This window comes from Juglans microcarpa x Juglans regia, chromosome 2D (assembly GCF_004785595.1).
Source record: "Juglans microcarpa x Juglans regia isolate MS1-56 chromosome 2D, Jm3101_v1.0, whole genome shotgun sequence".
Lineage (NCBI taxonomy): Eukaryota > Viridiplantae > Streptophyta > Magnoliopsida > Fagales > Juglandaceae > Juglans > Juglans microcarpa x Juglans regia.
The window spans coordinates 35,196,717-35,209,659 of record NC_054596.1 but is presented as its reverse complement, the minus strand read 5'-3'; the positions used below and the strand labels follow the sequence as shown (position 1 = coordinate 35,209,659).

Below are 12,943 nucleotides of genomic sequence, written 5' to 3'. Positions count from 1 at the left end.
CTTCTATCTTTTCTTTTTGGTTTAGCACAGTATTAAAATCCTCTAGTCCTAAGATTGGGCCTGGAAAAGCTACTGCAATGGAATTTACCAAAGACCAGAAAATATGTTTCTCATGTGGTTGCGTAGGACAATAAACTAGAAGCAGTAACCATGGCATATGAACAGGATTCGAGTAAACTAAAAAAGCCAATACATTACTTCCAACATGAACAGGTTCTACATTCATACCCAAACGCCACAAACACAACACACCTCCCCATTTCTTCGGGGGAGGGACATGCAAATACATATAGAAGCCTAAGTTATTTACATACCAGCAGTTTTTTCATCACTTAACAGAGTTTCAAAAAGGAAAATTAAATCAGGGTGATAGTTCCTGATTTGAGCCCTCAAACTATGAACTGCTAAAGGCCGGGCTAAGCCTTTACAATTCCAAGATAATATTCTCATTTCTGGGGGGGTGGCGGATTTGGTCCTGCCACCTTATCCTTTTCATCATCAAAAATCTCTTTCAAGGTAGGATATAGAGAATCATTACCAGATATTGCTTTGCTTCCCACGACTTCTTCACTGTCATCTTTTGCTAAGCTTTGTGCAATCTTCTCCACTTTGATTGTCCTTTCAGGTTCTCGCCTTTTTATTGTCAAAGATTGATGTGCATCCTCAACGTCTCTGATCTCAGAGTGTGAGTTTGGGCAAGAGATAATCGCACGCAAGGTTGCTACTCTTTTCTTTGGAGGGATCTCCACCTCAGAGTATTCTAAACCCCTTTTAGTTGCTCTCTCTCGATTCCCCACTAGGTTTTTTAGTGTGCTCAGATTGGGAATATCCTCTGGAAGAGGGTTTGGTTTTTCCAATATTGGTGATATCAAGGTTGAGAATGAAGATAGAGATGTGGGTTCAGAGATGTGGGTTTGAGGTGAGAGTGTTTGATCTGTGGATTCTGTCTGAAGAGTTACATTAGGCCCACTTGCAGGGGTGCTAATAATATGTTCTTGGGAAATGGTCTGAAGAGAAGGATTCTTGGGTTGCCTTTGAGAGGAAAAACTTTTTGAATGGTTTAGGGCTTATTATTTCAGTTAAGGCATGCCCTTTGTTAATTACTGATGGGCCTTTAATGGGCTTTTGAAGTGAAACTGATTGGGCACTGAAGTTTGAGCCTCCAAGAAAGTCAAAGTTTTTTAGGATTTGATGGTAAATAGATGGGCTCGAGACTTGATGTTTTATTGAGCTTCTGCAGTGGGGATGGGATGGGCTCCAGTTTGTTTGGTTTTAGCAGACTTTAATGAGATGGCTTGTATTGTGTGTTCAGAGCTGAAGTGGCCTGCTGTACATTACAGAGGATCTCGTGAGGTAATTGTGGCTGAGGGCTCAAAGTGGGTTGGTTTTCAGGGCAATTAGTGATGGGCTGGTGAAATTTATTGGGTTGGCAGAGGTTGTCTTGGCCCACTGTTCATCATCCCCTCTGCACGGTTTTGTCTAAGGGTGAAAACCGAAGGTTCCGTTTCGGTTTCGGTCCAAAATCAAAACCGCACCGATATCTTGAAATGGTGTGAATCTCGACCGAAACCGGCCGGTGAAGGGGGAGAAAACAGTCTATATCGGTCTCGACATAACTCCGGTCTGTTCGTCGGCGTCTTCGGTGGCGACGGAGGTGGCTGCGATTTGAGAGAGATGATGCCGTGAGCCGCGAGGTGCGATTTGAGAGAGAGAGATGGCGACAGAGGTGGCTGCGACTAGGTGCGCCGTTAGACACTGAGAGAGAGACGGTTGCATGCGCCTCACGCCGTGAGAGAGAGAGATTGAGAGAAAGGTGGGGGCGGCACTATGAAAAATCAAAAAGAAGGAGAAGAAACAAGGAAGAAGAAGGGTGAGTGCTGTGTTTAAACCCTAGAGTGAAACGACGCCGTTTCCTTTACATTTTTTTCAAACTCTAAGTCCCAAAATGATGTTGTTTCTCTCACTTAAGTGAAACGGCGTCGTTTCATATATGTATAATTAAAAAAAATATATTTGAAGTATCGGTTTGTTTAGCGGTCCGGTCTAGGCTCAAATCGGGACCGAACCACTAGACATCGATTTTGGCCAAATCCAACCACCGGCCAACCGGTTCTACGCCAGTTTCGGCCGATTCCGAGCTCCGGCGGCCGGTCTGAGTCGATCCTGGTCGGTTTTACGGTCTCTTGTACAACCCTAGTTTTGTCGGCTTCATCTGAAGATTTGCACCCTTAGTTGCTTGCCATCCTTCATGGCTTTTCCACGATTCTGCATTCGATATAATATTGTCCGAAACTTACACTATATGTATGGAAAATACTATTTGTCCCGAGAATGGCTCTTGAGACTTATTTTTCTTTTTTACTTAGTAATTGATGAAGTATTTTTTAATAATGTTATGAAATTTTTTTAAAATATTTAAGAGTATAAAAAAAAAACAATAAATAAGTAAAAAAGGCCAAATAGCCTTTTCCATACCTATTCTCAGTGGGTGTAGCAATACTCTTATATGTATGTATATATATCCCCCTTATACTTAAAAATGGCTATAAACGGATGAATAGTAATGATCAGTGAACATGTTTACGCTTTTCTTCTTCCCCTTACGTCCCTCGCTACATCCTCACAGCAAAATCACTACAAAATCACCATACAAATCACAAAATTACCAAACAAATTTTCACAGAAATCACAAAATTACCACACAAATCACTAATCAACAAATCCCGTGAAGAGAGAGGGTATGAGAGGCGCTAGGGCTTCGGCTGGAGGAAAAGAGGAAGTGGAGGGATCGTCGGTGAAGGACGAGGCTGTTGCTGGTGGTGCGTTGGAGTAAGGGTAGCTAACGGCGGCGCTACGGGGAGAAACCTATGCGTATAGAGGGGCTGTGTACGTGGGGCTAGGGCAGAGCTACAAGTGGTGGGTTCCATGGAAGTGGTCCATGGCGTGAGGGGAACTCGGTGGTGGTGCTTGGTGGAGCTGGGGCTGAGCTGCGGTGGCACAAGGGTGAGAACCCGTGCGTCGAGACCCATTTCGAGTTGCTCATGTGCGGCTGAGGGAGGAGCTGCCAAAGGGCTTCGACTGTGGGGTTTGCTCGTCAGCATGAGGGGAAACCGGTGAGGTGGTCGATTACGCCGTAGGGTGGCGCACGGCAGCATTGGGCTGCTTGAGGGAGGAGATTAGGTGTGAGAGAGGGAAGACGTGCGGGGAAGAAAAGAGAGGGAGAAAGGGAAAGTGAGGGGAAAAAGTTGGGTTTGGGGTTTTAAATCTCAACCCTTCATCTTGAATCTTTAGATTTAATCTAACGGTAGAGATTTAAATGTTGATTTAAACTAACATAAAATAGATAATTAAAATATAAATATTATATTGTATACTTAAAATCAGTTTTAATTTATAAAATATTAATCTTTCATCATTAATTAAATAAATGATGAAGGTTTGTTAAACATTTTTAAAAGAATCTAATAAATTTGAATTTTCAACATAATTTAAATTTCACAATAAATCATGAACAGTAATAAACAATAATTTTACTCTTATGCATTAGACTATTTTCAATTTTTGGAGTCACAATTTATTTTTTCCTTCAATTAGGCAGATGTGACAAATGTGTTTTACACGTTTAGTCACAGCTAGTATGTGTGTATATATGTATGCAATACTCAAAAATTTTATTAAGAAAAATTCGAGAGAATGTCGATAAATCAAAGAAATAACTAACAAAAAAGTGAAATAGATTTAAATGCATCGACAACAATTATGGTATGAGATTTGATACGCACGAGTCAATTTCCAGCAACCCGAGGCAGGACTAATTCAATTAAGTAAGCCGTGTGAACTTTCGGGTTGGCTGTGAATGAATGGAAAACAGAATGAATGGAAACCAGAATGAATGGAATTCGGCATTGTAACAAGTAGGCCAATCCACTCTATTTGTTTTGTTAAAATAGTTCTGTGATTGATTTTGATTTTGGTTTTACTGCATGCACTTTCTCTTGAGAGCATTACTACAGTTATAAAAAGATTTTATAAAAATAAACGTATAAATTGATATAATTTCAAATAATATATTAGATCTATTTTAAAATAAAAATAATTTTATAATATAAGGTACTATATAAAGTGACGTCTGTTTGCGAGTTTATTTCTATAAAATCTCTTTATATAAAACATTTATCTTCTCCTCTATGCCCATCAAATCTCTTTCCAGTTCGTGTATGAAATTAACTTTTGAGTTTATTTTGTTGGGGAGTCGAGGTTTCATTATTAGTTTATTTAAAGATGATTTTCCAGCATCTATATATGTATTACATAAACCAATTTAGGTCTTTTAAAACTTTTTATATCAAAATTCTAGGGTTTAGAGTCGGGAAAGGATAGACAAATAAACCAGATTTTACGACTTTTAAAATTTTTGGTATGAAGTGCTCAAGTAATATTAAATATTGAATAAATATTATGGAGCTCACTTCATATGTTTATCGCATTTTCACGAAAAGTTATAGGATTTCGATCAAGAAATCTATGGAAGCTTTGATTATACACACTTAAAACAATTGTAAGCTCAAATCAATAAAGATGAAGCTAAATAAGAGTTCAACATTGGGACCCTTCAAAAACCACATCATCTTGATATCTCCATAAAACATCCCGTCTTTATTCCAAAAATAGCTCATCAGAAGAGGAGGGAGAAGTAGGGGCTCCTCGCTCTCTAAGCAGTCTCCAATGTCTTTGTTTCCTTCGAACAAGGATCCGAAGTTAGTGAAATTCACTTGAAAACCTTTAAGAAAAGCACCGAAAGTCATAAACTCCAATGTCCTAAACTGTCTCGTTTTAGGGTACGTTTGGAAGTATAACTCCTCTTAATTTATTATTACAACTTTTTCAAATCTCAATACAAAATATAATAAACAATTCAACTTTTTCAAATTCTAAAATAACAATAATATTAAAAAATAATATTCTAACAATATTTTATCATCTCAACTCAACTCACTCCAACATCTAAACGCAACCTTAGTGATCTCCTCCTCAGTTTTTCTAAGCAAAAACAATCCTAACCTTTATTCTCTTACCTGCCTTTTATTTTGATATAAATCAAATCATGATTAGGATTTCTTTTTATATAGAAATGAAATTTGCAGTATTGAGATGTATACTTCCTGCGCAATCATTTTATAAAAAATATAAAAATTTGGAATCTATATCAAAAAAATATATATTTTTTTTAAATGAATTTACAAAACTTACACCTTTTAAAATTGCACCAACCAAATTTCAAATGGATTTAATTTCTTTTTATATACATTTTTATACCTAATACACTGTTTTCAAGTGTGCTTGCATCATCAAAAGGACGAAAGAGCATGGATGGATCACATGCGTTAGCAAATGCACTTGATTATAGGAGTGAAAATTGGAAAAAACTTGCATAATATATTCTATAAGAACATGATATTTATTAATTTGGCAGTCAAATTAAGAAAGTATTGCAAAATTTGGTCATCAAAATTAGACTCATTAACCATTTGATCTCAATGAAAATCTCTACTTTTGTAACATAAGGGGTTGGGGGGAGGAGGGGTTACATTGGTAGTTGGTGAAGATGTGAGGGGTGAACACAAAGGAGGAAAGATCCAAAATTGAGATGAACACAATGTATCAAAGCATTTATTAGCTTTATTTAAATGTGATTAATCATTGAGTCAAATGAAAGGCAAGCAACCCAGAATTTATATTAGCTTGAAAAGATCATGGGCCCACAAAAAATTAAATAATATTTCAATGAGGAGTGCAAAAGCGAAAAAACTAGACACACTCATAGTCAAAAACCATAACGATTGGGCCACGTCACCCCCGACACCTCGCCGTATTGTCAGGTTGAAAGTCAATAAAAGCCTAGCTAGGTGTGTTTTTTTTTTTTTTTTTTTTTTTTGAGAAAAAAACTAACCAGCGTCACGGGGGGTAAAAAAAAAAAAAAAAAGAAATCAGTTGGTACGGAAGGTCTAAACGCGTCGGTGGTGGTTAACCGTAGGTTGTTTTTTTTTAGAGAGAGATAGAGAGAGTCGTAAATTCCCGAGAGAATCGCTTGGTATATAAGCCAAGGTGGCTATATTTCGATAGAGCACGAGACAGAGAGACAGAGAGAGAGAGAGAGAGTCCTGGAGAGAGAGAGAGGCTGTGGGGGACTTTGAGACACAAAGAACTGCGGCCATGGCGGATTCAAATGATTCAGTTGCTGTCGATATAGAGGAGATCTATCTCGGCGGGAAGGTTTGTCTTTTTTTTTTTTCTTTTTTTTTTAAAGTTTTGTTGACGGTGGATGATCAATTTCCAACTTTTTTCTTCTTTTCTTTGTTCCGATGGCTGGTTTTTAACCTTCGCCAGATTCTTTTTTTTTTCCTGTACCTTGAATGAATCGGCGGTGTTTAATTTATAAAAAAAAAAATATCGTTCTTGACTTTTATTATCAGGGGAAATGATTCTTTCCATCGATCTTTATTTATTAATTTTTCTTCAATATCATAAATTCATTGTTTTGGTGAATCTGTTGACGCATTTTTCTTTCTAAAAACTCCATTCATCGTAAAGGGTATTCATTAATTTTATTCACTGTTTCGCCTTGTCTTGTAAACGTATTAAGTGAGTGGTAGAATTAGATGGTTTTGGAATAATATTTTCTAAACTTTCCTTCGATTAATTTGGTATTCGATTTGAGTTGGGTTCTGGGGATTTTATATTTTCTTGTTATTCCCTGTCATTGTTTGTAGTTTTTGTTTCTTGGGGGTGGGCGGACGTTATGATCCGGAAGGTTAAAGGCTTAACCGAATTAGTATCCTCGTGAAAAGATTCCTTTTTTCTCGCATGATGCTTTTTAGCATAAGAGTCAACGCTTCCTTTAAGAAGTGAGTTCCTTTGATCAAATCGTGTTGCATCATCGAAGAAAATTAAGCTATACTCTATTTTCTTATTTCTTCTAATTATATGGAAAATCCCAACTATTTCTTTGTGTTTCGGTTTCTTTCCCAGCTTTTCATGGTTTGATTGGTCTAAAGTCGATGTCTTCTCTAAGAATATGAGATTCAGTGCCTTTCTTTTAAACCATGTCATTCTTCCCAACCCCACCCCCCCGGGAAAAGTAAAGAATCAAATGAGTGAATCAGAATCGGTTGTTTGTTTTACCTATATCTTTTTGGAAAGTTAGATCGATATGATGTGGTCTGAAAAAGGTGTAAATGCACATGGGGAAGTTTGTTTTGGGAATTGAATTCTCTAGATAAATCTGGCGTTTTCTCCTTGACATGTACACAAGAACCGATTCCTCTTTCTTAACTGAAGGCCATCTCTTTTCACAAATGCCTACACAGGTCGAGGATTTTATGATGACGAAACTGCATTACAGTTCATCGCTTTGAATTTTAGTTTTATATGGTTATTTGCTTCTATGTTGTAGTAATGGGCTTATTTCTCTGTTCATAACACATATTATGATTTGTCATCTGCAGGAACATCTTGTCCAAACTGGCCGTGGTCCTGTGTCTGTTATAGTCTACGGAGATCAAGACAAGCCAGCGCTACTTACTTACCCGGATTTAGCTTTAAATCGTAAGTGCAGTGAAGTCAGTATGTGGCCTTCTAGTGGCATGGGGCAGGGTGTGCCCTTTTCTTCTAATATTCTCTCACAACGATGATTCTAATATCAATAATTTTGAGCAGATGTGTCTTGTTTCCAAGGATTATTCTTCGTTCCCGAAGCAGCTTCTTTGTTGCTCCACAACTTCTGTATATACCATATCAGTCCTCCTGGACATGAGGTCTGTAAATGGTTGACTTGTCTTCTTATTTGGATATTATTCTATCTAGAAAAATACATTGCATTCAATTGCACTGAATGTTATTTTTTACATAGTTTTTCTGGACCTTTCATAAGAGTTCTTGCAGTTAGGAGCTGCTGCAATTTGTCCTGAAGATTCTATGCTCTCTGTCGATGATTTGGCAGATCAGATCATTGAGGTTCTCAACTATTTCAGGTAATGATTATTCTAAAATGTTTTTGGTGATTAATTAGTCAGTTTTTGGTATCCAAAACTCATAAATTTCAATTATTAAGTAGCATGCTAGTTGAGGTTCTTTTTGTGCTTGTTAACGAGACAGAGTAGAAGGATTTATGCATTGATTATCTTCAATGGCAGTTTCTCAGGTGAGAAATTGTCTTTCAATTTGGTTTCTGATTACATTTTTATATCCTTCTTCAGGCTTGGTGCAGTGATGTGCATGGGGGTAACGGCTGGTGCCTACATCCTTACACTATTTGCGGTATGTACCCTTCTGGAGATAGTTTTCCCCCCCTGAAGTAATCCAAGATTTTATTAGTAAATGCAAACAGCGTAGCCCAAGTAGATAGGAAGTATACAAGAGGAACACCTAAATAAACATAGAAAAAGAGACGAGAAAATCATGGAAATCCAGTATGTTTTCAAACAATTCTATTATTTGGTCCACTGAGCAAGGTTTCACGTTACAGATGAAATATAGGGAGCGCGTTCTTGGTTTGATACTCGTGTCCCCTTTATGCAAAGCTCCCTCTTGGTCTGAATGGATATATAATAAGGTTCTTTCCTTAGACCTCATTGTTATTCTTACAAAGCAAACATGTATAAATCTGAATATTATATCCAAGGTCGTCTATTATCTGTAGGTGATGTCAAATTTTCTATATTTCTATGGCATGTGTGGCTTGGTGAAAGAGTGTTTGCTTCAACGGTACTTCAGCAAGGTACCCTACTTCTTCAATTGTTGTGGTTTGTAATTTCCTTTGCTCATACTATGTGGTTCTATTGGATTGGTCGAGTGATGGGAAATTGTTGCAGGAAGTTCGTGGTGGTGTGGGAGTTCCAGAATCAGATATGGTTCAAGCATGCAAGAGAGTCAGTTTCTTTTTAAATTCATTTATGCAAAATGCATCCTCTGGAATTGGATTTGTCTTTCTTTTTCTCCTCTATATGGTGGACTGCTAAAAGGCGACACTTGTTTAATTCCCATGTTATATTTGTTTCCTCAGTTGCTAGATGAGAGGCAGAGCATAAATGTTTTGCGATTTCTTCATGCTATAAACAGGTAAGAACTGTGCCATAGCTGCTTTCTTAGAGTTATATATTTGTGCGTGTTTATATAAAAACTGTGCCAACTTTCAGGAGACCTGACATTACTGAAGGTTTGAAGAGACTAAGATGTCGTTCACTTATTTTTGTTGGGGATAGTTCTCCTTTCCATTCTGAGGCTCTCCACATGACCTCAAAACTCGACCGGAGATTTAGTGCTCTAGTTGAGGTATGTGGTGCAAAGTATGTGTAGGAGTATTCAGAAATAGTTGTTTTCTGCATTATTTCAAACTATAGCATATCAAAGGTTGTGTTGTTTGTGTAGGTCCAGGCTTGTGGATCAATGGTGACAGAGGAGCAGCCACATGCCATGTTGATACCCATGGAGTTCTTTTTGATGGGGTATGGGTTGTATAGGCCATGCCACTTCAATGACAGCCCAAGGAGTCCGCTCAGTCCATCTTGCATCTCCCCAGAACTCCTCTCTCCTGAAAGCATGGGTTTGAAGCTAAAACCGATTAAAACTCGTGTTTCACTCGATGTTTAAAGCCTAAGAGAGAAGATTGAATTACACATACTGCTCTTTTTCATCTTCCTGAGGTTTCAACTTGAAGGTCGACAGGAACCGCATAGATCATTTTAGTTCTTAGTACTAGAACTACGTAAAGTTGATTCAGAAGATGTCCAATTTTTTTGTTCTTTTTATTCTTTTCAAGTTTAATTGAAAAGAATAGATTTGTTGGAGGGGGTTGTAGATAAAGAAGGGAAGGATGTTACAGAATGTATACATATAGGGAGCAGAGACCTGCATTCTTTCATTTGTAGTCGAGGGAATCATTGACCCGTGTCTGTAAATTCTACAACGAACTGAGATATATTCATGTACGACAAGCAATCAATAACAGGGTGGAACTATTCAATTGTTTAAGATGTGCTCCCCATGTCTAAGCTCTCTCTCTCTCTCTCTCTCTCTCTCTCTCTCAAAGCAATCAATAATGAGTAATTCTACATACAACTGTAAAGTGCGTAAATACCACGTAATTGCTTTGAAAAAGAGTGAGGTTCACTATTAAAAAATTAATTTTTTCATGTGAATTCCATATTTTATTCACTTTTTTCAAAATGATTACGCAGTGATTACACAATTTACGATTGCGAATATCTTTTATCATCAATAATAGGGTGGAACTATTCAATTTTATGTAGTTTAATATACAGCTTAATATTCAAAGAGAAACTTTTGCCTGGTGATGATACATATGTGTTAAGTTCTACTTCGACTTTGTCCTTCTTGTTGGCTGCTTGCTACTGAGACATGTATTTCCTTCTGTTTTGGTGTTGGAAAAAGGGTTTATTTTATTTTCTGATTAATCTAACTCTTGAGACATTTACAAAGTAGAATAAAAGTGGGGGTATGAATGTAGTATATAGCATTCCCAAAACCTCTCGGTGTTTTGGTTTGCAATTAGACTTTCTGAATTTTGTGCCATTTTAGGATGAGATTGTTTGTGCTGCATAGTTTCTGGATGTTGATGATCCAATCACCAAAAACAAAAAAAAAAAGAGTAAAATATATTTAAGAATACTATGACTTCCTAGATGGATTTGTCATCAAGCATTTTCCTTTCTTCTTTGCTTTGAAGAGATAGATGTGTTCCTTTCTTCTTTTTTGTTGATTGAGTGCTGGACTGCACACCCCTAAATATAGAGTTTGAGTATATAGGATTTAAGGTCTAGCATTAGAGGGAGTAGTAATTAAGGTAAAGGGTTTTTTTAACGTTTAGGGAGTATGTTTTTTAATTTTCAAGGCTAAGGTTAGGCCCGTTTGGATAGTGAAAGTGTTTCATCTCATCTCATCATTATAATTTTTTTAAATTTTCACATAAAATATAATAAATAATTCAATTTTTCTACTCTCAAAATAATAATATTAAAAAATAATATTTTATTCAACTTTCAACTCTCATCTCATCTCATCTCATCTCATCTCATCTCATTCTATCTCATTATCCAAATCGCATCTTAAGCTTGTTTAGTGTGCTTAATTGGCCAACTAAAAATCAATATAAATTGGATAACTATGCTTCGGACAGTCCAATAAGTTTGCTCGTGAGTCACAAGTGTGGCAAGCATATGCCATATGGTGGGTTGTCGCAAATTTGATACTCACGTTTTCTTCTTGAAAAACTCTAAACGCAAACAACTTTGCGCACCCGTCAGCCATGGGACCCACAAAATGAAAACTCATTTCCTCCTCTTCTTATCTACTCCACTAATGCTAAACCCACAAAGCTTATGCTTGTTGACTCGGATTCAATATCTTGTAATCTGTCAAGTAAAAAGATTAGAGAAATTCTAAGCGAAAGTCTTACATCATATACTTTTATTTAATTAATATGTGATTTATTATTTTTATTATTCTACCTTAATACTTAAATATGTGTATTTAAATAGAATGACAAAATTAACAAATGACATGTTAGTTAGATAAAGGTGTGTGGTGTAAAGCTTCCTTGTAACATTTCTCAAAAGAGTAAAGGTATTCCCAAAATATGGACACATGGTAATTAAAATTCATGATTACACAAGTAATTTTTTTTTTTTAAATAAGAAATAGACTTCATTTCATCAATGAATAAAGTTACAACTGTGACTAGTCAATACAGAAAAAACTCTGAATACAAGCTAAACTACACATATGTTGTACGCCTTCCCGCACACAAATTTTTTTGTAACAAACATTGTCTTAACTTCTACAAACTCTCATAAGAAAGTATCACTTTCTGTTAAAAAAAAAAAGGAGGAGAAAACCACCCCATCCTCCAAAATAGGAGGGGTTCTCCTCCTATGGACATAAATTCAATAGTCTATTTATTTTATTAATAAACACAAACAGAGAAATAAAATTGCAAACACTAAGAAAATACTGTAAAAAAGGGAGATACACATCACAAAGAGGCTGTAGGGGCACGTGTAGGACATGCGTCAGTCGAGGAAGAAGTTGGTTAGAAGATCGTGGATGTGCCGGAGGTGCTGGATCCAGCAGTGCTGCCCAAAACAGAATCTTCACGGTGGTGCGTGGTAGTCACGCGCGGACTTCAATCGGCGCATGTAGGAGACGCGCTGCTTCTTTGGACGCCGCGTTTGATAAACTGATAGATTGACAGCCTCTAAATCCCTCTGTGAGGTGCGTGGTGTCCTCCGACCATCGAAAGGTCTCCAACCAGCACTCTTCCTTTATTTGGCCTAAAAAAACCAAAAAAATAATAGAGAATATAGAAAAAGTAATGGGCTGAGAGGAGGAGAAATGAGGAGGGAGGGGGTGGGAGGCCACCCCTCATAGGGGTTTCCATTTTTTGTGAGTTTTCTAGAGAGAGGTCAGATATTCTCTCTCTAAAAATGGCTTGGATATATTTCCTATAATTATATGATTACATAAGCCATTTTAATGACATGGCATGCTATGATAAGATACGAATACCAATTCATCCATACTGAGAGTACTTAATAAACTTTTGCAACGATATTTATCAATTTTTAAGTGTGGTCTTGGCAATTAAAAAATATATTTAAACGAATCTAGATAAAAGATTATACATTATTTTTGCAAATTGTTCAAGTTTACAACTAATTTATATAAATTTCTCAATATCAATGGCCTCATAATTAGAGGTACATCAAAATGTTAAATAGAGAACTTATTAAAAATATGTTTATATCTGGAAAAGAAACCTTGAGTATATTTTTATAAACAATAGTACTTATAGTTTTAGAATGTGTAAGTTTCATGTACTCTTTTTGAAAATGATAACAAAAATTTTGGGATCCACATGAAAAAATTA

The 12,943-nt window shown here is 36.6% G+C and overlaps 1 protein-coding gene across 1 annotated transcript; it reads left to right on the top strand.

Moving 5' to 3' along the window:
• Window positions 1–6,116: 6,116 nt before the first annotated feature.
• LOC121250819 (protein NDL1) lies at window positions 6,117–10,029 on the top strand. Its single transcript, XM_041150046.1, has 11 exons — window positions 6,117–6,273; window positions 7,506–7,605; window positions 7,717–7,814; window positions 7,942–8,030; window positions 8,256–8,316; window positions 8,525–8,611; window positions 8,699–8,776; window positions 8,871–8,927; window positions 9,062–9,117; window positions 9,195–9,330; window positions 9,427–10,029. Exons 1-11 carry the CDS (start codon window positions 6,214–6,216, stop codon window positions 9,646–9,648), a joined length of 1,044 nt encoding a protein of 347 aa, XP_041005980.1. The 5' UTR covers window positions 6,117–6,213; the 3' UTR covers window positions 9,649–10,029.
• Window positions 10,030–12,943: the final 2,914 nt, after the last annotated feature.

Coding starts and splice junctions, on each gene's coding strand:
- LOC121250819 (XM_041150046.1), top strand. CDS start 6,214: ATGGCGGATTCAAATGATTCAGTTGCTGTCGATATAGAGGAGATCTAT. Junction 8,031..8,255: donor GAGGTTCTCAACTATTTCAG/GTAATGATTATT, acceptor ATCCTTCTTCAG/GCTTGGTGCAGTGATGTGCA. Junction 8,928..9,061: donor TGGTTCAAGCATGCAAGAGA/GTCAGTTTCTTT, acceptor TTGTTTCCTCAG/TTGCTAGATGAGAGGCAGAG.